At 43.9% G+C, this 26,322-nt stretch overlaps 1 protein-coding gene across 1 annotated transcript in view; it reads left to right on the top strand.

The window, feature by feature from the left end:
- PTDSS2 (phosphatidylserine synthase 2) overlaps positions 1-26,322 on the top strand; it is a 298,247-nt gene that overhangs the window by 40,178 nt on the left and 231,747 nt on the right. Inside the window, exon 3 of the mRNA XM_069223022.1 lies at positions 11,583-11,665. Coding sequence (XP_069079123.1) covers positions 11,583-11,665 — 83 coding nt within the window. The remainder of the gene's footprint in view (positions 1-11,582; positions 11,666-26,322) is intronic.

Genomic DNA, 26,322 nt, shown 5'->3' with positions numbered 1-26,322 from the left:
AATCCAATTTTTAACTTGGAAAGTAGCCTTTCTAATAGCCATCACTTCACTTAGAAGAGTTAGCGAAATACAGGCGTTTACTATTCAAGAACCCTTTATACAAATACATAAACATAAGGTGGTTCTCCGTACAAACCCACAATTCTTACTAAAAGTCATATCACAGTTTCATTTAAACAAAACGGTAGAACTCCCAGTCTTCTTCCCACAGCCAGACTCAGTAGCAGAAAGGGCATTACATAGTTAGACATAAAAAGAACGCTAATGTATTACACTGACAGAACAAAACAATTTTGAAAAACAAAACAATTGTTCGTAGCTTTCCAAAAACCACATGCAGGTAACCCCATATCCAAACAGGGCATTGCCAGATGGATTGTCAAATGCATACAAACCTGTTACCTTAAAGTTAAAAGAAAATTACCCATTACTCCAAGGACACACTCCACTAGAAACAAAGGCACCACAATGGCTTTTCTTGGTAATATACCAATGACAGAAATTTGTAAGGCAGCCAATTGGTCTACACCTCATACATTTACTAAGCATTATTGTGTAGCTGTGTTAGCAGCACAACAAGCCACAGTAGGACAGGCTGTACTAAGAACATTATTTCAGACAACTTCAACTTCTACAGGCTAACCACTGCATTTGGGGAGATTACTGCTTTGTAGTCTATGCACAGCATGTGTATCTGCAGCTACACATGCCATCGAACGGAAAATGTCACTTACCCAGTGTACATTTGTTCGTGGCATGTTGTTGCAGATTCACATGCGCCCTCCCACCTCCCCGTGAGCCCGCAGCTGTTTTAGTTTCATTGAAATTGTAAATCTGTAAATAATTCTTACTTTAATACGCTATGTACATACACATTTACTCCATTGCATGGGCACCTCTAGTATCCTTACTTTAACAACTCCTACCTCACCCTCTGCGGGGAAAACAATCTAAGATGGAGTCGACGCCCATGCGCCATGGAGCCGAAAGGGAGGAGTCACTCGGTCCCGTGACTCGAAAAGACTTCTTCGAAGAAAAACAACTTGTAACACTCCGAGTCCAATACTAGATGGCAGGAACAGTGCACAGCATGTGAATCTGCAGCACAACATGCCACGAATGTACAAAGGTTACAGGGACGTTATAGTTAGGTTCTGTATTTAGTTGCGGCCTAAGGTAACTAAAATGTGCATCCTCACCGTGCACTGGTAATTGCCCCAGATATTACAGCACTCATGGCAACTTTTATAACATTCAGAAAAACACCTGTGAATAATTAGAATTCAAATTATTGAAGAAAAAACTGGGCATTGCGGGGTTATAATTACTTTAGGCCACGAATTATAGCTACTTGAAATAACCAACTATAACCACTGAATTTCTCTGGTTTTGTGCGAGTAAATTCAGAAACTAACTATAACGTCTCTGTAACCTTTGTTATTTTTTTTTTAAGTGAACTTCTTAAGTTTTTTTTTTTTTGTTTTTTTTGTTTTTTTTTTAAATCTGTTTCCTAACTATAAAGTTTCGGTAACCTTTGGTCTTTTCAGTGACTTTCTATGTTTTTTTTTTTTTTTTTAAAACACATCTCCATTACTATAAATTAATCCAGCCACCGGGCGTGTCCGGCTGGGGGTTGGCTGCAGGCCTTGAGCCAACCCCCACATAAAAAAAATAAATAAATAATTAGGGACTTGGCTGAAGCAGAGACCCAACACCCCCGTTGGATGATTAAGTGAAAAAAGAGTAAAAGAGGCCAGGGTAGGGACACTCTGATCCCTTAGCTCTGGTGCTAGGGTCCCAGAGGGACACCCGCTAGGGCTAAAAAGAAAAAAAAAAAAAAAAATGAAAAAAAAAGGTTTAGTTCAAATTTGCAATATCACAAATTTGCTGTAAAAACTGGTAAAAAAAACATCTGCAGTATCAGCAAAGCCCCTGTGTGGGCCAGGTCCTGGGGCATCTTTAAAATACAGGAATGGGTGCACAGGGGCTCTCCTCCTAGGCTTATTCCTGCCCTGAAAACTGACACCTTCCGCGGCCCCCACAGTCCCCAGCACACACTGGGTACCCTGTGGGGCACCCAGGATTAGTGACCGGGGGCTAAAATCGGCACCACACGCCCCCCTCCTCCCAAGCCTCCCCCAAAAAAAAGTTATTAAAAGCCTAGGCCATTTATGGCCTAGATGCACATTTCACAGAAATTAAACTTCAACAGGAAGCACTTTTAAATGTAAATGTAGCAAGTGCCCCAGGACAAAGGCTGTGTGCAGCATGGGTTTGGGTGGTTTGGGGGGGGGGGGGGGGGGGTTGGCTGGAGGGACTAGCCGTAGGTCAGACCCTGCGGCCAACCCCTGCTGTGCACAGCCAAAAGCTATGCATGGCGGTAGTTGAATTAACATATAATAATGAAAACTACTTTACGTTAAAAAAAAATATATATAGAAATGCACTGAAAAAACGAAGGTTACAGGGGCATTATAGTTAGGTTCTGAATTGACTTGCATAAAACCATAGAAATTCCGCAGTTATGGTTATTTCATGTAACTATAACTTGCAGTTTGAGGTAACTGTATGAAGTTGGTTCTGTATATACTATCTCAAAGTAAGAGTTAGTTTGCACAGAATCCAAGGATTACCCTTAGAGGTAAGATAGTGGCAAAATTAGCTAATTCTAATGCTCTATTTTGTGGTGGTGTGGTAGAGTAGTAGGCTTATCAGAGGTTAGTGTAAAGCATTTGTTGTACACACAGGCAATAAATGAGGAACACACACTCAAAGACTTAACTCCAGGCCAATGGTTTTTATATAGAAAAATATATTTTCTTCATTTATGTTAGAACCACAAGTTTCAAGATCTGAAGTAAATACATGAAATGCAAGGTACTCAACATAGGTAAGTAAGGAACTTTGAATTAGAGCAGTAATATACACAGTTTTAGTTAAAATGGCAATAAGCTATTTTAAAAGTGGACACAGTGCAAAAATCAACAGTTCCAGGGGGAGGTAAGTATTGGTTAGTTTTTCAGGTAAGTGAGGCACTTACAAGTTCAAGTTCCTGGGCATAGGCAGCCCACCGTTGGGGTTTCAAGGCACCCCAAAGTTACCGCACCAGCAACACCGGGCCGGTCAGGTGCAGAGGTCAAAGGAGGGCCCAAAACACATAAAGGGCCTATGAAGAACAGGGGTGCTCCGGTTCCAGTCTGCCAGCAGGTAAGTACCTGCGTCTTTGGAGGGCGGACCAGGGGTGTTTTGTAGAGCACTTGGGGGGGGGGGGGGGGGACACAAGTAGGCACACAAAACACACCCTCAGCGGCACGGGGAAGCCGGGTGCAGTGTGCAAAGCAGGTGCCTGGTTTGTAATAGAAATCAATGGAGGGACCCGGGGGGTCACTCTAGTGGTGCAGGCAGGGCACCGGGGGGCTTCGCGGGCCAGCCACCGACTGGGCTAGTCAGAGGGTCGCCTGAGGGGGTCACTCCTGCCCTGGAGTTCGGTTCCTTCTGGTCCTGGGGGCTGTGGGTGCAGTGCTTGGTCCATGCGTCGGGTTCCTTGTTACAGGCAGTTGCGGTCGGGGGGGCGCCTCTGGATTCTCTCTGCATGCGTCGCTGAATGGGGTTCAGAGGGGTTGTCTCTGGTTACTCACGAGGTCGCAGTCACCTGGTAGTCCTCCCTGTAGTGTTGGTTCTCTGGAGCTCGAGCCGGGGGTGTCTGGTACAGAGTGTGAAGTCTCACGCTTCAGGCGGGAAGAGTGAGGTCTTTGAAAGTTGTTGGAAAGTTGCAAAAATGTTGCTGTAGGTGAAGAGTGCCACTGTTCTCGGGAGTTTCTTGGTCCTTTGGATTTCAGGGCAGTCCTCTGAGGCTTCAGAGGTCACTGGGCCCTGTCAGATGTGTCGCTGTGCAGGTTTTTTGAGTCTGGAGACAGGCTGGTAGGGCTGTGGCCAAAGAAGTTGTTGTCTGTCGTCTCTGCAGGGCTTTTAGGTCAGCAGTCCTTCATGTTGTAGGTTGCAGGAATCTGATTTCCTGGGTTCAGGGTCACCCCTAAATACTAAATTTAGGGGTGTGTTTAGGTCAGGAGGGCAGTAGCCAGTGGCTACTGTCCTGGAGGGTGGCTACACCCTCTTTGTACCTCCTCCCTGAGGAGTGGGGCACATCCCTAATCCTATTGGGGGACTCCTCCAAACTCAAGATGGAGGATTTCTAAAGGCAGGGGTCATCTCAGCTCAAGACACCTTAGGGGCTGTCCTGACTGGTGGCTGACTCCTCCTTGTTTTTCTCATTATCTCCTCCAGCCTTGCCGCCAAAAGTGGGGGCAGTGGCCAGAGGGGCGGGCATCTCCACTAGCTGGGATGCCCTGGGGTGCTGTAACAAAAGGCATGAGCCTTTGAGGCTCACCGCCAGGTGCTAGAGTTCCTGCAGGGGGAGGTGAGAAGCACCTCCACACAGTGCGGGCTTTGTTTCTGTCCTCAGAGAGCACAAAGGCTCTCACCCCAGGGGGGCAGAAACTCGTCTCGGTGGCAGGCTGGCACTGACCAGTCAGTCCTGCACTGAAGGATTGGGTAAATTACAGGGGACATCTTCAAAATGCACACAGAGGGCATCTTAGAAATAAATCCAACACTGGCATCAGTGTGGGTTTATTATTCCGAGAAGTTTGATATCAAACTTCCCAGTATTCAGTGTTGCCATTATGGAACTGTGGAGTTCTTTTTTGACAAACTCACAGACCATATACTTAATATGGCCACAACTGTACTTACAATGTCTAAGAATGGACTTAGACACTGGAGGCATATTGCTCATGCAGCTATGCCCTCACCTGTGGTATAGTGCACCCTGCCTTAGGGATGTTAGGCCTGCTAGAGGGGTGACTTACCTGTGCCACAGGCAGTATTTTGTGTGCATGGCATCCTGAGGGGGATGGCATGTCGACTTTGCCTTTTTCGCCCCACCAACACACACAATCTGCTATGGCAGTGTGCATGTGTTAGGTGAGGGGTCCCTTAGGGTGGCACTACACATGCTGCAGCCCTTAGGGACCTTCCCTGGTCACAGAGCCCTTGGTACCACTGGTACCTTTTACAAGGGACTTATCTGTGTGCCAGGGATGTGCCAATTGTGGAACAATGGTACATTTTTAAGTGAAGAACACTGGTGCTAGAGCCTGGTTAGCAGGGTCCCAGCACACTTCTCAGTCAAGTCAGCATCAATATCAGGCAACAAGTTGGGGGTAACTGCATCAGGGAGCCATTTTCCTACAATAACTAGAACTCGTTCCTTCGCCATGCACTGCTAATTACCCCATATATTACAGCACTCATGACAACTTTTATAACCTCAATAAAAATATCAATTAGAAGATAAATTATTGAAGAAAAAACTGTGCATGGCGGGGGCGCGATCTATAGTTACCTTAGAATAACTCTAACTGCTGAATTTGTGTTGTTTTGTGCGAGTAAATTCAGAACCTAGCAATAGTGTCCCTGTAACCTTTGGCTTTTTGAGTGAATATATATATATATATATATATATATATATATATATATATATATATATATTTATTTATTTATTGTATTTTTTATGTGCGTGTTGCAGAGTAAGTTGCCACTTTATTGTTAGAGTTGGCAGAGGTGGAAAGTTTTGCAGTGGTACGTTAAGGGGGTGCAAACTTGCTCCTTGTACATGCAGTGCTGCTACTCTTTAATATACTGTCACTTCTACTATGTTAAATGTCAGTTTTTCTAACAACGCATACAACAGCTTGTAGTAATTATAGTATGATGATGATGCACGTAGCTTGGCGAGTTTAGCTCGTGGTGTGAATAAAACTATGTTGTGAGTGATCAACTTATACTATTGTTTGGACGTGGTAGAAGACCTAATTTAGAGATTTAATTAGAACTTTGCAAGATAAAAATTGTTATGTATTTTAGATTTGTTTTATTGTTATAATAAATAGCATATTCCTCACTGTATTTTGTTTTTTCATTATATATAATCTCCAATAAGATTTTACAGTGTACTGTAAAAATCTTCATTTTTCTGTTGCTTTGCTCCCTTCCCCTCATAACGTCTTCTATTTATGCCCCCTTTATTAATCTGACCCATGTTTATTCACATTTGTTTTGATTATTTGACAATTACCAATCGACTTTTATTTCATTTCTCAAAACCATAAAGCTACACTGTAAAAACATATAAAAATATTCTAAAAACATTTAACTTTGAATCGCAAAATGCTTTACAGTGCTAGCCAGATCTAAGCGAGTTGGAACTCAAATACATTCATTAATAAGCATTTGCAGTGGAATAGGTCTTGCATTTGTGTTTGGCATTAAAAATTAATTTGGGACCTCATGAGCGTTTAGACCTGCAGCACATTGTCCTGACATCAGTATTTGTGGTAAGTCATAAGCACACCACTGCGCTCCCTGGAGTGTGAAGAACTGAAGGGTTGAGACATGCAGTGTGTAAGAAACTTGGTTAGGAGCATAACACCACCGTTCCGGATGGGATGTTTAAGCCTTCAAATCCAGCAAAGGTTGATAATCCTTTGGCTGATAAGATGTCCTCTAGCCAGTCGCCACTTACTTTTTTTCCATCACTGAGCTGTGGGAAATAACTTTGCTGATGGAGGCAGCAGAAATAGGTACCATAACAAAACTGCAAAAATCTGAATCAACTCAGTACTCACTAGAACGTACCCATGGCCCAGCTCCATCACAGGTGTTTTCTGAAATATCCTAAACTATAAAAGTTGTTCATTGATTTAGACCTCTAGAATGTAGATTTTCTACATTTCACCCAGATTTGGTATGCACCCATTTATGGACATTTCTCCTTCTTCAGATTTTTCACTCTGCGCAGGATTTGCAACATGGACTATCAGATTTTATTGACTTTGTTCCGGGTGTGTTAATAAAATTTGCACCAGAGAGCGCCTATGGCAACATGCCTATATCAGTAAGGAACTGGTTGTCTATGTAAAATGTGCTATGAAAGAAGGCCTTATGAGTCAAGTCATAAGCACAGAATAAAACGTCAAACTGTTAGAGAATCTGATTATAGAAATGGTAAAGTACAGAAAGTATTACTTCAACCAACTGTGTGACTAGTAACTCTGGGGGGAGGGGAGTAGAGTCCATAGAGCTCATGGACGTCTTTAGAGGACTATTCCAGAACTACAACACACAAGTTGTTGTGATAAGGAAGTCTCAACCTGAGGTGCAGTGCAAAGTCTCACTATCACCGAAGCAGACAAATATCTGTGGAATATACTTAAGTATGTATGTATGCATGGATATTTGCATGTATGTGGTACTTGTATAGCACGAATGCTGCGGACCACTTTCTTTCATGGTGCTCACATCAGTGTTCAAGGGCTACTGGTAAAAACAAAAGGCCAATGTTTTCTCCGCAACGTTTTGGGAAACAACTCTGCCCGAATTTCTCAACAACTGGTCTAGACTATAGAATACCACACAGAGCACACGAGACATGGGCCTTTTTTCCATCTCTATGTTATGTAATGTGTTTTTGTAAAGTGCACTATCAGCTGCAAGAGTATCCTGGTGCTGTGCAGGTTGTTGTGCCCCTAGTCCTGCCTACGATAAGTTGGTTAAGTGAAAAGCCAGGTCTTTAGCTTCTTGCGGAAGAGGTTCTGATGTGGACTAGAAGGCCATCCCACCCTTTAGGAGTGATTTAAGATAACACATGTCCTCCTGATCTGGTTCTGTGTATTTGTGAGATGTGTGTCAGTAGGAGTCCTGTGGAGCAGAGGTGTTGGTGGAAAGAGGTTGTAGCAGTCTAACTTACACTGTGTCTGGAATGCAGTGTTCAACCTAAGCAAATGGTTACTACAAACCTTGTTCTTTCCTCATTGCAATGAGAGGGAGCTCTTCCAGGTCTTAGCATAATGCCTTTTGAGAGAAACTGATTCCTGAAAACTAGGCAAAACACTTCCTGACTTTTCACACACACAATTCTGCAAGTACTCCTTTGCTGGGATATTGTATTGTATTGTAATAGTATTTATATAGCGCTTACTACCCCTGACGAGGTGTCAAAGCGCTTTTTGGCTACTCCGGAACCCAAGAGGAATTAATGGTGGATTAGTATAGGGAAATAGGTCTACAGTTTTAGTATTATTATGAGTTAATTTGAGCAGAGGATATGTGAGTTTAATTGGATTGACTAGAGTAATGGAGGGATAGAGGATGGAAGAATCCAAAAGTGTCAACTTGGAGATTATAGTAATAGGATGAGGCTTGGGATGAGTAAAGGAGAGATGGAGGAGGGAAGAGTCTGTGGAAAGGGTTAGGGAGATCCTAGTACTAAGAGGGGGTTTGGATGAGTCAAAGGTGAGATAACTGAGGGAGAATTTAGTAGGGTTGTTTGGGTGATCATGGTAGTAAACTGAGGTTTGGGTGAGCTAGATGTGGAAGAGGAGGGAAGAGCTTAGGCAGGGTTATTTTGGAGATGAAAGTAGTAGAATGAGTTTGGGATGAGTCAGAGTGGGGCTGTAGGATAGATTGATCGAGACATGACATATGATGATGGGTAGACAAAGTAAAGCTTACAGGAGAGTACATTTATATTTGTATTTATCATTTTATTTACATATATATGTACATTTTTCTTTTTATTTATTCAATTAGTATTTTCTTTTTTTACTTTAATTTACTTATTTGAATTTTAGTTTATAGATGTTATTTAATTGTTCTCTAGTACAGTAGGACTAGAGTAATAGACATGTAAACACATAGTAAGGGAATATATGTTCAAGGAATATAATAATGGGTATAAAAAGTGAAGAAAAGTAGTATTGTATAAACAGACTTTCAAGATTTGTAATATTTGAAGTTAAATAATAACTGTACTTTTCTAACATTTATTTTCTCAATTTTTGAATAGTGAAATTCTTATGATAAACATTTGATTAGTGTGATATAAAAATGAGAGCAGAAATTCATAAGCTTTTATATGAGATAGACAGGGAATTGTGTGCAACAAGCGGTTAGCCAATATCTCATAAGACAATCCTTATAGGGTGCCTTTGTCTCTCTTGTCCATAACCTAATCTAATATAAAATAGATTTTAAACTAGCTATAGTGGAAGTAGTGGTACACTGGTTACAAGTCTAAACAAAGATTTAATAAAACAGTTTTCAATTCTCTCAAGTACGTTGAGCTTACAAGTCTCACGATTTTGCCCCATACAAAGCTGCCCCGCATACTTGCGCCTTATAAATCTCCAGTGCCAGTGAGACAGGATATGAAGAGGGCCAATTAGCAATCCTTATAATAGTCCCAGCTCTTTGCTTTATAGTCAATGAGCTTATCTCAGTCTGTGCAGTCCATCCTTGAGTCGTTGAGTCTCTCCCCTAAATAGTCAAATTCAAAGAGATTCACAGAATCGAGCCATTAGCAACTGGAAAACTTTTTTTTTTTTTTTTTTTTTTTTAAATGAACAAAATGCGATTCCTTAACTTGTTACTGAATTACATTTTGCATTTGTGATTCTGTATTTCTATGGGGCGTTTTTAGGGCATCCCTTCCAAATACCGCATTGGTAAGGTATTGATTACTGTTTTGCAACCAAATTCCAGTCACAAAACACTAATACTTACCTCCAGTTTAAAACTGGTGGTAACCCGTTCGCAAAGGGGAAAGCATCCCCATGGGACCCCTTCCCCTTTAGGAATGTAAATAATAAATTTTAAGAGCAGGCAGTGGTCCCATGGGTCATTACCTACTCTTAAAAAAATTAAATGCAAAGTTTCAGAGTACTGCTGGGTGTTTTGACTGCTGTATCTCTGTGTGCCATATTTGTTATTCTAAACATCTATGAGAAGAATGTCTGCACTGCAAATTGTGCACTCTATATGTCTCTAGACAGTTCTCTCCATTGTATTGCTTAAAATCTGCCTCTGGGATCATTGTTTGTGTGGTCTAGTGTGCTTTTTGTCATGGATATTCTATGCAAAGGTCAGACTCCATGAGATAATCATCTTGATCATTGTCTTCTGGGCATTACTAGCACAATTATGCTCAGCCCTGGTGTAATACGTGCACTGGAAAGATATTGATAATTCTTACCATATTAATAATACTACATTTTCAACTGTGATTTCTGCCATAAGGTGACTTAACCTATTGTGCTTCTGTAATAACTCTTCTTCCCCTTCTCTTTGATTCCATATATATCAGGGCTTGGTCCTTGGCTTTTTTTCTGTCCTCTATCATCTACTCTCTAAAGGATCCTCACTTCCTTTTGCTTTCTTTATCTCCTCTCTTTTCATGATACTGAGCTCTTCTCTTTCTATTCCTTTTATTCATGGTGACATCGCCTCCTGTCTTTCGGCCATTACCTCCTGGAAGTCTTTCGATGCACTTCTATTGAATATGTCTAATCATTACATTCTCTCTTCCCCACTGCCTTTCTTTAATCCTCTTTGCAACGCTTCTCTATCTTCCTCCTTCCAGTCTCTTTCCCTGCCTGTAAAAATTGTGTCATCTTTGATTTTAGTCTTTCGGTTTCTTTGCATATTTCTGTCTCTTGGTCCTGCCATGCTTATAGATTGCTATTTCCGCCTATTTGCCCTTGCCCTTAAAATCAGTCTGGAGCTCTGCATTCCTTATTTTCTTTCAATGTTTCCCCTAATGCTAGTCTCTCCTAATTTTGTATCTCTCCATTGTCTACTGCTGTCTTGCCACGTTCTTTTCCATTTTTGTTGTGTTTTTGTAAATGTGTTCAAGATCTAGTACTCCCCCGTCTTTCCTCCATTGTCTAGCTCTAAAACCCCCTTTTAACTCACTGGCTCAACCTCAGAACTTAGGCTGGTTTATCCACACTCACTGCCCCCACCGTCTCACCCACTGTTTTAGCTTTTTCACCCTTCTTGTTCCTAGGGTCTACAACTATCTTCCTTTGGCAGCGTGTCACCTGCTTTACTAATCTTCTGTGTCACCTTAAAGATCTATCTATCTGTCTATGGGTAAACATATTTGATGTGTCTCTGAAAGCTGATTTCCCCACAAGCTTTTTCCCTACCAGATTCTTTTTTTTTTTTGTTTGGCTAAGCACAGCCACTTTGTCTTTTGGGGCACCATTGTCTTTCACATTGATGGTTATAGTTACGTTTTGTGCTCTTTACAGCTGAATCAAATTAAAATGAAATTAACCTGTTTACATGTGCACATTAACACCCTTGTTCATTTATCCAATCCTTCCAGCCATGCATGCAATCACTTATAGACCCATTACATTCACCCTCTCATCCACACTGCCAACAAGCACAAGCATGATAATTGATTAAGAATGAATTTCATTTAGCCATTTCTGTTGGCCTTGCCAATGCTTGTTTCATTTATGTAGTAGTTATTTATGTTCAGACTGCCTTCAAACAGTTGCCTTGTAGATGTTTCTGAATCATTTGGAAATATCCTTATGGTGGATTTCTGATAGCCTGCCCCAAAGAAGTATGAAAAGAAAACTTTTGTAAACTGGTATAGTTAGATATTGTCTGTTCCATCTAAGAGACGCATAGAGCAACTCCTGCACCTAATAGAGTTTCATTTTACTTTTCAGAGGCATTGTTGCCAGTATTTTGGTGTTCCTATGTTTTGGTGTCACGCAAGCTAAAGATGGACCGTTTTCAAGACCTCACCCAGGTATTTTAAAATAGAATTGCAATCTTCACAGTGAAATGTGAACACAAAGGGACAGTATTGAAATGGTGATGTTGCATTAACTACTTTTCATTGGATTTGATTAGATGCCGGGGCAGGTTAATTTTGATCTGTCAAGGCTAAATTATGTATCTGATACTGACCGCAATGTAAAACAATGTAGAGCAGTATATCCGAGTATGATTAGAAATGCAGGTACTTACTTGGCCGCTGTAAATCTTTAATACTGCATCAAATTACATAAACGTGCGTTTCTGATGGATACATCTACTTGTGGGTTCCTCACCTTTTGAATATATCCCCATGCACCAGCATTCCACTGAAACTTTTCTTCATAGCTCTTCCACGTAGACGAGGATGTCACAAAACCACAACTCCGCTTGCGACTCCATCTGATGTCATTAGAACTATAAGAAGCCACTATTGGCATGCTGATGTTTCCCATTTTTCCTGCACCTTCGACGTGCAGTGTTTTTTCTGGTAGCTCTTCAAGTTACATTGTAGACTTCTTAGTTTCTAATTCGATACTTTGTAGGAAGAGCTGTCTCCTCTTAGGAAGTCGGCTTTAAACTGTGCAGGGAATGTGAGGGTCATATTCAGATGTCCATTACTGACCCACATGACGCTTGTCTTTGGTGCATAAGTTCTGATCACGACTTCAAGACCTGTGCGTCATGTCAAAGATGAATCCAAAGGCGCTGAAGAAGTGAGAGGCGAAGGTGTTTATGGCCAAAGCCAGGCAAGAAAAAAGAAGTCATCGGAAGTCATGGCCTCAATCAAAGTCGCCGATGCCCCACTCTTCTAAATCATCAAAAAGGAAGCACAAGAAGAAGCGGCGTCACTCTTCTTAACACCATTCTTGGAGGGATGAATCTCCGAAGTCGGGTTTTCCAAAGAGATTGAGACAAGAAAAATTTGAGTTATCTCCTTCTCCCTCTCCAGAGGCCATACCAGCGTCGCCTCCGAGTCCAACTCCGGTTCCAACTTCGCTGCTTCCTGAGTCTGAGGTACAGCATGAGCCTCCAGTAATCCCTGCTCCTCCTTCACAGAAACAGTTATCCGGTGTTTCTAACTCCAGGGATGGATCCCTCGAGTTTTGTGAATGCAATGTATGGTATCTTTAACAGGGCATTGACTCCATCCGATGCGCCTGTGGGTCCGCTATCTTACTCCCTGTGTGGATTCCCGGCGTCGTACCAACGAAGCCCATTGTTGCCGTTTGTACCAATGCCTCAAGTGCGATGGGCTCATCCAGCACTGAGACAGTTGACTTTGCTGATTGAACAAAATTTCTCAGCGGCAGCGCCTGCTGGGCCTTCCATGGCATCGGCTGAAGTGCCGGCGACGTTGTGTCATTCGACTCCAGCATCATCGGTCCCTTCGATCCAAGGTTCCAAGTCTTAAGTCTCTGGCACCAATGTTGGATTCCTTGGCACCTTGTTGGTGTCGCCGTTGCTGATGTCACTGACGCTGGTGTTGAAGCAGAGATCTAGGAGAGAAGTTCAGAGTCTTTTAGAGGAAGAACAGTATGCTTTGGGTAGAGATGATATTGAAGGGGGGGAATAATTATGATGGACCTTGATTTTGAGGGACTGGATATGGTAAGTGGGCTAGATACTTCTCCTTAATGGGAGCTGTCACCACCAACGGGTATCCTGAGTAGAAATAATGGCATTGCTCCTACCCACCACTGAACTTAAGTCACATCTCTTAACAGAAGTCTTGCATTCATCTTCATATACTTCTGAGCCATTATTACCTTTTAATGAATCATTGACCAAACCTATTCTGGATATCTGGCAGAAATCTATGTCGTCTACTACTGTGTCATGGTCAATTGAAAGATGGTACAAGCTGGCTCTGGGAGATTCCCTGTTTTTGACCTCACATTCAACACTTAAGAGTTTGGTTGTGCAAGCCTTGTATTCTTCCAAGTTCACACCTAGGTTGTTTCCCACATCACCTGCTGAGAATCAAAGAGAATGGAACAGTCAGCAAAAAATGTATTTTCGTCTTGTAGTAAACTACATGTTAGCTGGGTTGTTACCTGGATGCTCTAATGGACTCTGCTAAGTTGGTACTCCCAAAGTTGACGGAAGATGTTCAAGGTTATTTTGCTGAACTTTTAACTGATGGACAGGCTGCTACGCCTAGTCAGGGTTGGATAATGTTGACTCTGTGGCGAAAGCAATGGGGACCTCAGTTGGTACTAGAAGGCGTGCCAACTGAAAAGGGATCTTTTCCTTTTTATTTTGCCCGCCTGGAAACAAAATTGTCCATTCAATGGGTCAAAGTTGCTTGGTTCAAAAGCTGACTCTGCTTTGGAAAGGTTTGAAAGAGAGCAAGTCAGTGGCACAATCTTTGGGCCTGCAGTTGCAGCCAAAAGAATATAGGCAATTTCGGACGTTCAGAGGATTCAACAGATCTTTTTCCTTTTGAGGAAGTCAAACCCTCTATGCAAAAGTTGCAGAGGATGTAGCCGGGAAAGCACTGTGGAGCCGCCCAGCAGCCTTCCTCCTCCTCTTCCTCCCCGGCCAATGTTTTAGGGAAGCAGCCCTAGTTGTGCCATCTTGCTGCGTACTTTGCGTGTGGGAGTGTGGTTGGTTCATTTTCTTCAACAGTGGAGGTCCATTACATCAGACCTGTGGGTGTTGAGTATTGTAGGAAATGAATATTTCTGCTAGTTTCCCCCTTCTTTCCCTTCCTAATAAAGTGTATGTTCAGAAGAACATCTTTTGTTAATCCTTCAGGAGGTCTAAGCTCTACTCTTGAAAGGCTCAGTGGATTTGGTTCCGGAGCAGGAAAGGGGTCAGGGATGTTATTCACATTATTTCCTGATTCCCAAAAAGGACTGGCGTTTTCGTCCAATTTTAGACTTCATGGTTTTGAATTGGCTCCTTAAGCAGGAAAAAGTCAAAATGCTGACCCTGGCACAGATGCTTTGGCACTGAACAAAGAAGACTGGATGGTTTTGATCGATTTGCATGATGCGTATTTTCACATTCCAGTTCTGCTATTGCACAGGAAGTATCTGCTTTCCCGGTGGAACCACAACACTACCAGTTTGGTCTTACTTCCGCACCTCAAGTCTCCATGAAGCTGATTGCAGTGGTTGCAGCACATCTCAGAAGGTCTGGTATAACATTGTTCCCTTACTTGGACGATCGGTTGCTCAAATCCAGGTCTCCGGAGTTGGTGCTGCATCACTTGCACAACCCAGGCTTTTCCATAAACATGACCAAATCATACCTTGAGCCCTTTCAGCTTACCCTGTTCATAGGGGCAGTACTGGACACTACAGTGAATTGTACCTTCCCTCCTCCGCAGAGGATTCAAGGCATTCAGGCTATGATTCCAATGTTTGAGTGGAGCGCTTGTTCCAGCCTTGAAGGTCTTGTGTGTTCTCATTCTGATTGCTTCCTGTATTCTGTTGGTCAACCATGCACGCTGGCACATGAAGGCCCTTCAGTGGTGCATCTGCAGGCAGTGGTTTCAACACAACTGAGATCTCAGTCAGTTAGTCAGAATCTCCAGAGACACTGCAGTGGATCTTCTTTAGTGGGGTGTTGACGGCAGTGGGAAGCTGTTTTGTCCTCCACCTCCGGTGGCCACAGTGATAATGGATGCCTCTACTCTAGGGTGAGAAGCGCATCGGGGGATCTGAAGATCAAGAGAATTTGGTCCCCAGTGGAACAGTTTTTACACATCAACCTATTGGAGTTGCGGGCAAAACGTCTGGCTCTCAAAGCTTTCCTCCCTTCCATTTGCAGTCAGTCGGTACAAGTCTTGACAGACAATACTAGCGCAATGCAGTGCATAAACAGGGAGGTGTAGGGTTGTATCTTTTCTGCAAAGAGGCTCTACAACTCTGACCATCAGATTTGCATCGTAGCAAATCACTTGGCTGGAGTTCTGAACGTACATGCGGACAATCTCAGACAGTATTTTTCAGCTGATCATGTGTTGTGTCTCCATCCGGAAGTGATGCTACGCATCTTCAGGCTATGGGGGAACCTATTAAATAGACCTGTTTGCCACTCATGAAAACGCACACTGCCTGTCATTCTGCAGCCTCCAGTATCCGATGCAGAGAGCATTGGGGGATTCATTTCTGTTAGACTGGGGCTCCCAGCTGCTTTACACGTTTCTCCCCCATCCCCTTGATTCCTTGAGTTCTGAGGAAGATTTGCGAAGACCGGGCTGAAGTCCTATTGATAGCCCCAGATTGGCTAAGAAGAATGTGATACACAGACCTACTTCAACTTGCACTATGCTGTCTTCCTCACGGGGCAGATCTCCTCTCGCAGTCGCAGGGGCAGGTTTTACACCCCCTCCTCCAGAGCCTGCAACTACATGCATGCAGATTGAAAAGGGCAACCTGAGTTCTTTTTCTCTCGCCCTGATGTGGTGAATATTATTTTATTGACCAGGCACACTCCACCAAGTCGGTGTATGCTGGCAGATGGGCTAAGTTTATTAAGTGGTGTGGAAAATAAGTCAGTTGACACTTTGAAAGCCAATGTGTCTGATTTTTTTTTTTTTTTCATTTTGCACTTTGTTTTACTGACCAACCTTCCCTGTTCAAGTCCCCTATAGTGCTAAGGTTTATAAGGGACTTACTAACAAGTACCCTCCTACTCCATTTATCACACCTCATTGGGATCTTAATTTGGTACTGACTTACCTAATGGGTACTCTGTTTGAACCCTTACAGAGCCAGTATCTGTATCCGTCTTTGTTAATGCAAACAATATAAAAAAAAAACATAGGTAAACCAAAGGTATGTAATCCTCCACCCCCTTGCATTCAGAAACCCTAAATAACTTTAAAAAATAAACAAGCAAAGGCTTAAGGAAAATAAAATTGGAAAGAGAAAAAGAAACACACACACCCAGCTAGAGGGTCAGAGTGGTGTGAGGTGGCGGGGGTGTGGGGAAATGATGAAACACAAGTTCAGCTCCAGCTTGGCCCAATATCTGGCATCATGACGCCATGGCCATATTATACCGTTTCCCTGCCAGTTTTGGGGAGTTCTGACCCATAGTTCTGCTCCAGGTCGGCAATGTCAGCCATCTGTGGGTGTTCTCTATCCGAATCAGATGACTGGTCCCTCTCCAGCAGTTCTGATGTAGCAGTCCATTGAGCTGTGAGGTGTTTTGATATGTTGGATGACCAGACCAGTTCCCTCCCTATGTCTGGGGAGAGCTCGAATCGGTGCTCTTGTCTCTTGGCCAGTAGTGTTGTCCCGTTAGGTCTCCTGTTTGATGCACTGCTGTGTCAACGTCTTCTCATGTTGGAAGTCTTGAGTTCTGCCTTCTCTGCCAGTGGCAATTAAAACAGATGCTTTGTCCTATTGGCCGAGGGGAAAGCAAAGCTGGGATCCTTGCCAGGGGCTCTTTACCCAGGTAAAATATGGTTCTAGGTTTAATGACCTTTGGACAATGACATAATTCAGCAGTAAGGGTTTCCGCAACTACTCCTGCTCCCTGAAAGTCTTACAATAACTCATAAAAAGCATGTTAGTTCAGAGGATATGCTCTTTAGTTAATCAGTGGGGAGATTTAAACACTTCAGTCTATCCTATGCCTTTTTGGGTAGATTAGTCATAACTTAGCCAAGGGATAGTGGGACACTTGTCCCAGTTCAGGCAGTCTGAAATAATCTCCTAACTAAGAGTAATATGCTTATGTGCCCAGTCAGAGACCCAGAGCAATAATTTCTTTATTGCAAAAATGGGCACAAAATTGCAATTACAAACATTTCGGCAGGATACAGAGGCATCAGATAGGCAGGTGATATAATTGCATTCAACGAAGTGTACAAAGACTAACATCCTGCTCAGTCCTCCATATCTTAAATCTTGCTGGTTAACAAGCATTGTCCCAACTCTTTCCTCCGGCCTCATGATGTGTGTGGGCGTCTGGTTGATCCACAGTTCTACCTATCATCCCACCCCACTGCTCAAAGTCATTACATTTTCCATTGTACTCAAGCGTCTCATGTGCTGCGGATCCACCACTGCCCACTCCACCAAATCTTTATTTCACACCTGCATCTGAGGGGCTTATGGGGTGACCCAGTTTATGGCTATTCTGCACCTGCCAATATCCGCGCAAGCACAACAGTTGCTTCCCCATTTTACATTTATTTCCAGTCGTTCAGAATGCCAAGAAGGCACACTTGTACCGTCCTCTCCATCCTTATAGCCGTTATCAACAGATGAGCAGACCTAGGCCATATGGAGGAAACCTGCTGCATGCAGATGTCACTACCTTGCCAGGGTTGATACAGGTCATCTAACTTGGTGTCAGATAGGATTGGTGTATGTAATTGAAATGTGTCACCTTAAAATTAACATTGGTAGACAGTCTTCACAGCCTCGATGGCCTGTTTTGCTCTCACCTGTAGACAATGCTTGTGCTGTCTCGAAGAGACTGCTGTATCTACTTTATAGGCTTCAGCCTGCCTATATGTTTCCACTTTGCTTGCTCCATCATCTCTCTTCCAGTCTTTCTCCCCATTTTTCCATGGCATGCATTTGTCATGCCTCTTGCTGTGTTTTCCCCTCCCCAAGAGCAGAGACCAAGTACACTATCCCTCCACTATCCCTCATTCTATGATCAAGTTAGTAACTTCTGTTTTTCTTAATTTACGAGCCCTCTTCAGGAGCACTGGTGTCCTCAATACAACTGAGCCCTGTTTTAATTTTTTATTTTTTTTCCTTGTATCCCGTGCCCAAGCTTCTCCTCCCTCGGTGTTTCAGGCTGCTGAGACTGCCTCCTCCCCTGTTCTTGCTTCATTGCTCTGCTGTCCCTGCAAGCTGCATTGCAGTACGGCTGCCTCTGTTTCTGCAACCTCTGTCTGGCCCAGCTGGCGCATCTGCTTATCCACTCCCTCTGCCCTCGGCTCCCTCAGTACTCCTGTGTCCAGCTTCTACTCTCGTCTCCTCCCCCCCTGTCCTCTTCGGCTGCCCTGCTCGCTCTCCTCCCTCTGATTTTGCAGGCTGCCCTGGCACTGCTGCTTGCTTCCTCGCTTCTGGCTCCTGCTCCTTCTCCTCCCCTCTGCTTGTTAATTTATGCATTGTAATTAGGTTCACAGAAGGCCTGCGACTGACAACTGGTGTTTCCCTCTCCAAGAGGGTGTGTTGCTTGTGTTCACCTGATGATTAGTGGGCCTCATCTGCTTCCACTCCATTAAATGAGAGTGAAGTTACAAAAATAGCTGAACATTTAAGTGTTTCTGCTATGGACTTGGCTGATACAGTTTATTTTACTCATATCTCAAATTTGTATGGTCTGAGCAATATCTGTATAGCTCTGTGTAGTGCTGCATGGAACCGCTACAGTTCTTACTCATGAATCTGACTTGTATCCCACATGAATGTTCTTTCTAGTTGGCCGTACTCCATCGGGAAAAATAGGATTATTTGTTTATTTACGCCATTCTTATATATGGATATCCGCTTCTAGTGATAAGTGCTTCTCCTTATCATTAGTTTCTAATGTGGCTGGAGTCTAAAGCCATCCGTAAGCATGCACAAATATTTCTGAATGTTTTGGAAATATCAACGTTGGATCTGGCTGTGCAGTGATTGTGACTGATCGCTGATGAAAAATAAGAATTACACACTCCTTGAGGAAGGCACATGTACTTGCATAATTATTACGGTTATTCTCATATGCCTGTTAATTGATATTCAATTATTTGCATAACTTGTATAACTTAAAAACAACCTCCATAAATAGATTTAAAACAAATCTATATCTATTGTTAAAGTTAGAAAAAGATTTTGTCTATTATTAATATATCTATATTTCACTGAAATATATATAGCTGCACATCGCACTGTCATTCATGAGCAGTGCCCACACTCCTATTCTAATTTAAAAAAGTAAAGCTATATATACACTTCTTATTCCTAGTGACCACGGAAGTCGGGATACACTCTAAGAATGATACGATAATGGTGAATAGTGTGACAAGCCTGCTTTTAACTTGTTTTCAGGGGCTTAGTTTCGGATGGTGTTTAGGGTGTTACACCCCCGAGTAAATGTATTTCTCCTATACATAGTTGGGTGCAGGGGCTTTCAGTCACATTAGGTGAGGTGTGTTGGATTTCTCCAGGAATTTCTGCATGCTCATAGACAAAAAATACACACATGCGCTCTCCCTCTCTCTGTTTTGAAAGTCTTAAAACATGTTTATTTTACAGAATATTATGATCTATCTCACTTTGTACTCCTACCAATCCACCCTCCTTTCTGTTTCCACTGCCCCTTAAGCTCCTGACATGCACCCTCCTTGTCCCATAATTAATTAATTTTTACATTACATGCCAGCATGATTGTTGGAAAATCTGAAGGCCCCCACCCCCATCTTACTGACCAAGCTACGCCCCTGCTAGTTGTATTAAGTATTGCGATACTGCTGATGGTCAAGCACTCAAGCTCTCTGGAGACCAAGTAATGGATTCTTCTTGCTCAGAGTGAATTTGAGGCTGTTTCTAGTGCATGCTGCCACTGACAATCAATGCTGCGTTTCTTTCCATGAGATATGTTCAATGTTGACTTGCTGTGTGTTGCCAACCCAGAATCAGATTTAATCAAAAACGGGCAATGTAGCTCTGTGTGATAATCTACAGACTGAAAAGGAAAATCGTGCAGCATAATGTTTAACAAACATTGCCAAAGCCAGTAATGCTTGCCAATTCGAGAGCTATAGGCTTTGGCAATGTTAAAGCATTTGCTTACGGCTCTGTGGCTGTTATTATTGATCTACACAAATGCATTAGCATTGCCGGCACCTGCAGCTCTCGGATTGCTGAGACCTGTTGGCTTTGTCAGTGCTTGTTCCAGGTGCTTCCCATTTCGGCTTAGCCCTCCCCTTTGTACCTCCCTTATCCTCCTGCAGAGCCCTTTGTAGGTGCATGATCAAGCGCTTGCAGCCAGCCAAATCGAAGATACCAATCGCCACATTGCGCATGCCTGGCAATGTGGGCCAGCCATGGTGAGCCTCATGAACCAACCGTACATATTGCAAAAATTGTCCCGGTCCCACTCCAAAATGCTCCTGCACCCGTGCAATGGTAATAAATTTATCATTACAATAGAGGTCCCCAATAGTCGCATCGCACCCCACTTCTCGCCAATGTGTGTAGGACATCACTGTCTGTAATGCAGTAAACGGAATACAAATACCATATCAACAGGGAGTCAGCTAAATGCCACCCACTATAAGATTTTACACACCACTTTATGCCATATTGCTGCTAGCTACTCTACCACCTCACGATAATCTTGAGGAACACCCATCAGGAAAAGTGCTTGCGATGAGTGCATACAGAAACTACCAGCAAACGGCGTCCACTCTGAGTTCATTTGAGTTAACTGAGGTGCCAGTCAATCAAGGAAGGCCCTATAGAGTTTTGGCCACCCGTTATCAATGTGGTTAACACCACCGTCACTAGTGTCCTAGTTTCATAGAGTCTCAATCTTGTTCATTATTATATATCAGAGCAGCTAAAATATGCAAATTCACCATGTGCCCTCTACAAAATTCTTTCTTGTGTTTGATTTAATAAACTGTACTATTGTTTTGTGTATGATAATAATCTAGGGAACCCAGGACACTGATATGCCTCTTAGTTCAGCAATAGCATTGCCTTCTAGCTTTGTCCAGGAATGTTTCTCAGTTTCTGTCATCACTAAACAGTTCTCGATGCAAAGATACAATCTGATGTACTAAGGTGAAACCTATTCATCTCTTAAAGGAATCTACTTTTAAAATTTTTTAATACACCTTATCATATTGTATCATGTTGTTTGTTTGCATAATATTTATACGCCAAATATTTTTAGGACTCTGCTCATTCATGCGCTCTTGAAACCAGCACGTCCCTTGGCTCGATTCTGGCTCGCCCTGTTGGTTGCCATTAGTGGCACACAACCATTATATGAAAGGATGAGACCACTATTTTCTCCCAGGGTGGGGATTCAGTATGTCTGCTATATGTCTTCTAAATTGTACAATATGGTTATGTCCTACCCTTTCTTTCTTCTCCCCTAGCCCTTCTCTCTACAGCAAAGCGATTCTCAGGGCTGCACCTGTCCATTCTGTTGCAAGAGGTTTGAGTTTTACTTTCCAAAGGACCTATTGAGAGAGTTCCATATGAAGGTTTAGGGGAGAGTTGCTAATAGCTTTTTTTTCTCATGTCCAAGGAGGATAGGGACCTTTTGCCCATCTTAGACGTTCGTCCTCTGAATGCCTTCCTGTGGAATGACAAATTAAAAATGCTCATGCTTGCCTTTTCATATAACTGTCCTGCAGTCCCACTGTCATAAGCTCCTTTTCAAGGTAGGCTAAGAGCATTTTCATTATTCCGTGCTCCTCTTGGCTTCACCTGTGCCCCTTGGGTGTTCATGAAAGAAATGCCAGTGATTGCTGCGTATATGGAAGATACCAGTTTTCCCCTACCTCGACAACAGTCGTAGACCACCACCAATTGATGGTTAATGTCCTGAATTAGTTGAGGTTCACTATTAATGAGCCAACCTTTTACAGAGGTTTTCTTTTATTGGAGTTGTTCTAGTTAAAGGATGTTTCAGGGCCTTCCCTCCATTGCAACGAGTCCAGAAAGTTCAGGCATTGATTCATGGCTGGTGGAATCTTTCTGGATTCAGTCCAGTATCGGGGGAGTATTCTAAAGTGAGGGAACTGCAATTAGAGTATCCACCAGAAAGCGTGTTACTGAAGGTAAGCTATCTGTTTTTCTGGATGTAATTTGGTGTTCAATATCTTTTATGGGCCTGGAAATTATGAAATAGGTTTTGTTTTTTCCTGATTTTTCCATTCATGCTATTGATGGTGAATGCCAAGAGCTCTGCTGGATTGTCCAGTTCTCTTACATGTTCAGTAATGTGAGCTATATTAACTTCTACTCAGCGCTTTACAAGTAATCCAGCACCTGCAACTAAACAATAAATGTAATTGAGTTGACTGTGTTGCACTGCTTAGTTTATACCTGTTGTAGGAAAATGTCCTCTTTCTGGCATGGTTACCCCAACTTTTTGCCTGTTGTCAGTATGTTTTGACTGTGTTCACTGGGATCCTGCTAATCAATCAATCAAGGTAATTTATAAAGCGCACTACTCACCAGTCAGGGCCTCAAGGCGCTGGGGGGAGGATGGTGGTAGGGAATCTACTGCTCGAATAGCTATGTCTTGAGGCATTTCCTGAAAGTCAGGAGGTCCTGAGTCTGGCGTAGGTGGATCGGTAGGGAGTTCCAGGTCTTGGCTGCGAGGTGAGAGAAGGATATTCCTCTGGCGGTGGTGCGGCGAATACGGGGGACGGAGGCGAGGGCGAGGCTGGCAGAGTGGAGCTGGCAGGTGGGGGTGTGGAAAGTGAGTCTGTCGTTGAGGTAGTTTGGACCTGTGTTGTGGAGGGTTTTGTGTGCGTGGGTGAAGAGTTTGAAGGTAATCCTCTTCGATACGGGTAGCCAGTTTAGTTCTCTGAGATGGGTAGAAATGTGGTCGTGGCGTGGGATGTCGAGGTTGAGTCGGGCGGAGGCGTTTTGGATACGTTGCATTTTCGTTTGTAGTTTGGCTGTGGTTCCTACATAGAGTGCATTGCTGTAGTCCAGTCGGCTGCTGACCAGGGCGTGGGTGACTGTCTTTCTGGTTTCAACGGGAATCCATTTGAAAATCTTGTGGAGCATGCGAAGGGTGTTGTAGCAGGAAGAGGAGACTGCGTTGACTTGCTGAGTCCAAGATGATTCCCAGGTTTCTTGCTTGAGTGGTGGGTGCGGCTCCAAGGGAGGTAGGCCACTAGGAGTCGTTTCAAGTGGAGAGGCTGCTGCCGAAGATGAGGATCTCTGTTTTGTCTGTGTTTAACTTGAGGTGGCTTGATTCCATCCAGTTGGCGATGTTGCGCAGTCCATTGTGGAGGTTGTTTCTTGCGGTTGTAGGGTCTTTTGGTAACCAGGACCCAAGTGACTGTGCTCTCTCCCTTCAAATGTGGTTGCTTGGAACACAGACAGACAGACAGACAGACACACACCCCTATACCCATATCACAGACACACACACACACACACACACACACACCTATACCCATATCACACACACACACACTCACACACACTCACACACTCACACACTCACACACTCACACTCACACACACACACACACACACACACCCCTATACCCATATCACAGACACACACACACCCATACCCATAAAAGTCCCTAGTATATAGTACCCAGGGCATTCGGACACCAGGGATTCCCCCATGGGCTACAGCATGTATTATGCCACCCACAGGGAGCCTATGCAAAGTGTATCTGTAGGACTGCCATTGCAGCCTGTGTGAAAGGATGCATGCACCCTTTTTACTACAGGTCTCTGTACTAAGTCACCCCTATGGTAGGCCCTCCTAGCCCAGAGGGCAGGCTGCAGGTATCTGGGTGCGAGGGCACCCCTGTCTGAGCAGAGGTCCCCCATGAACTCCAGTTTCATTTTCATGGACTTCGTGAGTGGTGGGGGGGAGAGGGGGGGCATTTTTTTTACAGATGTACTAGACATAGGTCACTACCTATGTCCAGCTACATAATGGTAACTCCGAACCTGGGCATGTTTGGTATCAAAGTACCCCAGTACTGTTGCCAGTATTGGAAGTATGATTCCAAGCACTCTTGGGGCTCCTTAGATGACCCCCAGCATTGATCCTTCCAGCTATCAAGTGTTTTCTGGGCACTCCAAGCTGCTGTCACCCCTCAGAAGGGTTTATGCCCTCCTGCTGCTTGATCAGCTCAAGCCCAGTAAGGTAGAACAAAGGATTTTCTTTGAGGGGGGGGGGGGGGGGGGGTGGTAACACCCTCTCCCTTCAGAAATAGGTGTTTACATGGCTTGTGAGGGGTAGCCTCCCCAAGCCACTTGTATGCTTTGAAGGGCACATTTGGTGCTCTCCTTCCATAAACCGGTCTGCACCAGTTCAGGGACCTCCAGTACCTGTTCGTGTGGGAAACTGGACAATGGAAAGGGGATGACCACTTCCCTGTCCATTACCACCCCAGGGGTGGTGCCCAGAGCTCCTTCAGAGGGTCCCTTGACTCTGCCATCTTGAATCCAAGGTGGGCAGAGGCCTCAGGGAGCATCTGAGTGGCTAGGTCAGGCAGGTGACGTCAGAGCCCCCTCCTGATAGGTGGTGACCAATACCCTTTCCAGGGCTTTTAGGGTCTCTCTCTTGGGTGTGGTCCTCAGATTCGGCTTGCAAGATTTCAGCAGGACTCCTCTGCAACCTGTACTTCAACTTCTGGCTACTGGAACTGCGACTGGACCCTCTTGGAAACAACAATCTGTATCAACAACGAAGACTCTGCTTGCAACATTGTTTCCACGGCACCTTTCAGCTTATGCAACATTTCCCCGGCTATGCCTCCTCTGAGGGCGGCAAGTCTTCAGCCTGCATGAGAAGGAAGAATCTCCCTTAGAGTGAAGCAGTCACTCCCCTGCATCTGCAAGCACCAACTGCCTTCTCAGGCAAGACAGTACCCCTGTGCACCGCATCTTTTGCAGCTACCCAGTTTGAATTGTTCAACATTCCGTCTATCATCCTTTTGTGTTGCTAAAGGTGCCCTAAGTAGGAAGGATATGCCCAGACATGAGTCCCTTGCTCACTGTGCCACTGGATTCAAGCTAGCCTGGCTGATGAAGGGTGATACCCTGAAACCGGTCCCAGGATGCTTGTTTCGGGTCCAGGGAGGACATGGCTTGGCAGTTCGAGCTGGACTGTTCCCATGCGGAACAGGGTCAAGACTGATTTGCATATGGCTGGGTCCAAACTGGGGTGGCCTGGTGAGTAAAATAACAATTGATTAAACTCAGATCTGTGACTGGGGGTGAGTGAGTGCTTTGTTCAACACTCCGTCCATCATCCTTTTGTGTTGCTAAAGCTACCAAGGCTTGTTGGGATCTACTCCAAGGGATCTTCAGGTTCCGTGTAGCCTAGACGATGACACAAGTCTTCACATCACAAATCTTGCAGTCTCTTTGGAACCAGCTGGTGCACAATGCATCCTCGATGCACGGTTTCACATCGCCAGTCCTGCAGTTTCAACGGAACCAGCTGGTGCGCAACACATTCTCAATGCAAGCTTTCCTCGTCCACAGCCTCCTTGACAACGATGTAGGACCTTGCCTTTCATCCTCACAGCTCCATGGAACTGACGCTGTGCAAGGCTTTTCCAGCCTGGACCTTGCATTGCCTAGGCTGCACGACATATCCTCGACGTGTGTTCTCACAACGCACTGTAACCAGGATTTAAGATACTTCTGTTCAGCAGGCCAAACTGTGCTCCATCACGTACGGCCTGAACTTGTGACTTTGTCCTTGTCCGTTGCAGCCAGATATCTACTGTTGGCGCTTCGTGCTTTTTAGTTCTATTTTCACTGAAATCTTTAAACCTGCATATCACTGGGTCTACTTATTGGATTTTTGTGGTTTTGATCTTGATTTATTTATTAAATATTGCTCTATTGTTTTAAAATGGTGTGGGATTTTTCTTGTCTTTTCACTTTATTACTGTTTGAAGTGTGTGAGAAGGTAGCCTCTTTCTAGCCTTGTTACCCCCACCTTTGGCCT

Source organism: Pleurodeles waltl, chromosome 3_1 (genome assembly GCF_031143425.1).
Source record: "Pleurodeles waltl isolate 20211129_DDA chromosome 3_1, aPleWal1.hap1.20221129, whole genome shotgun sequence".
NCBI lineage: Eukaryota > Metazoa > Chordata > Amphibia > Caudata > Salamandridae > Pleurodeles > Pleurodeles waltl.
The sequence above is the reverse complement of the archived record's forward strand: the minus strand, read 5'-3'. Positions and strand labels throughout refer to the sequence as shown.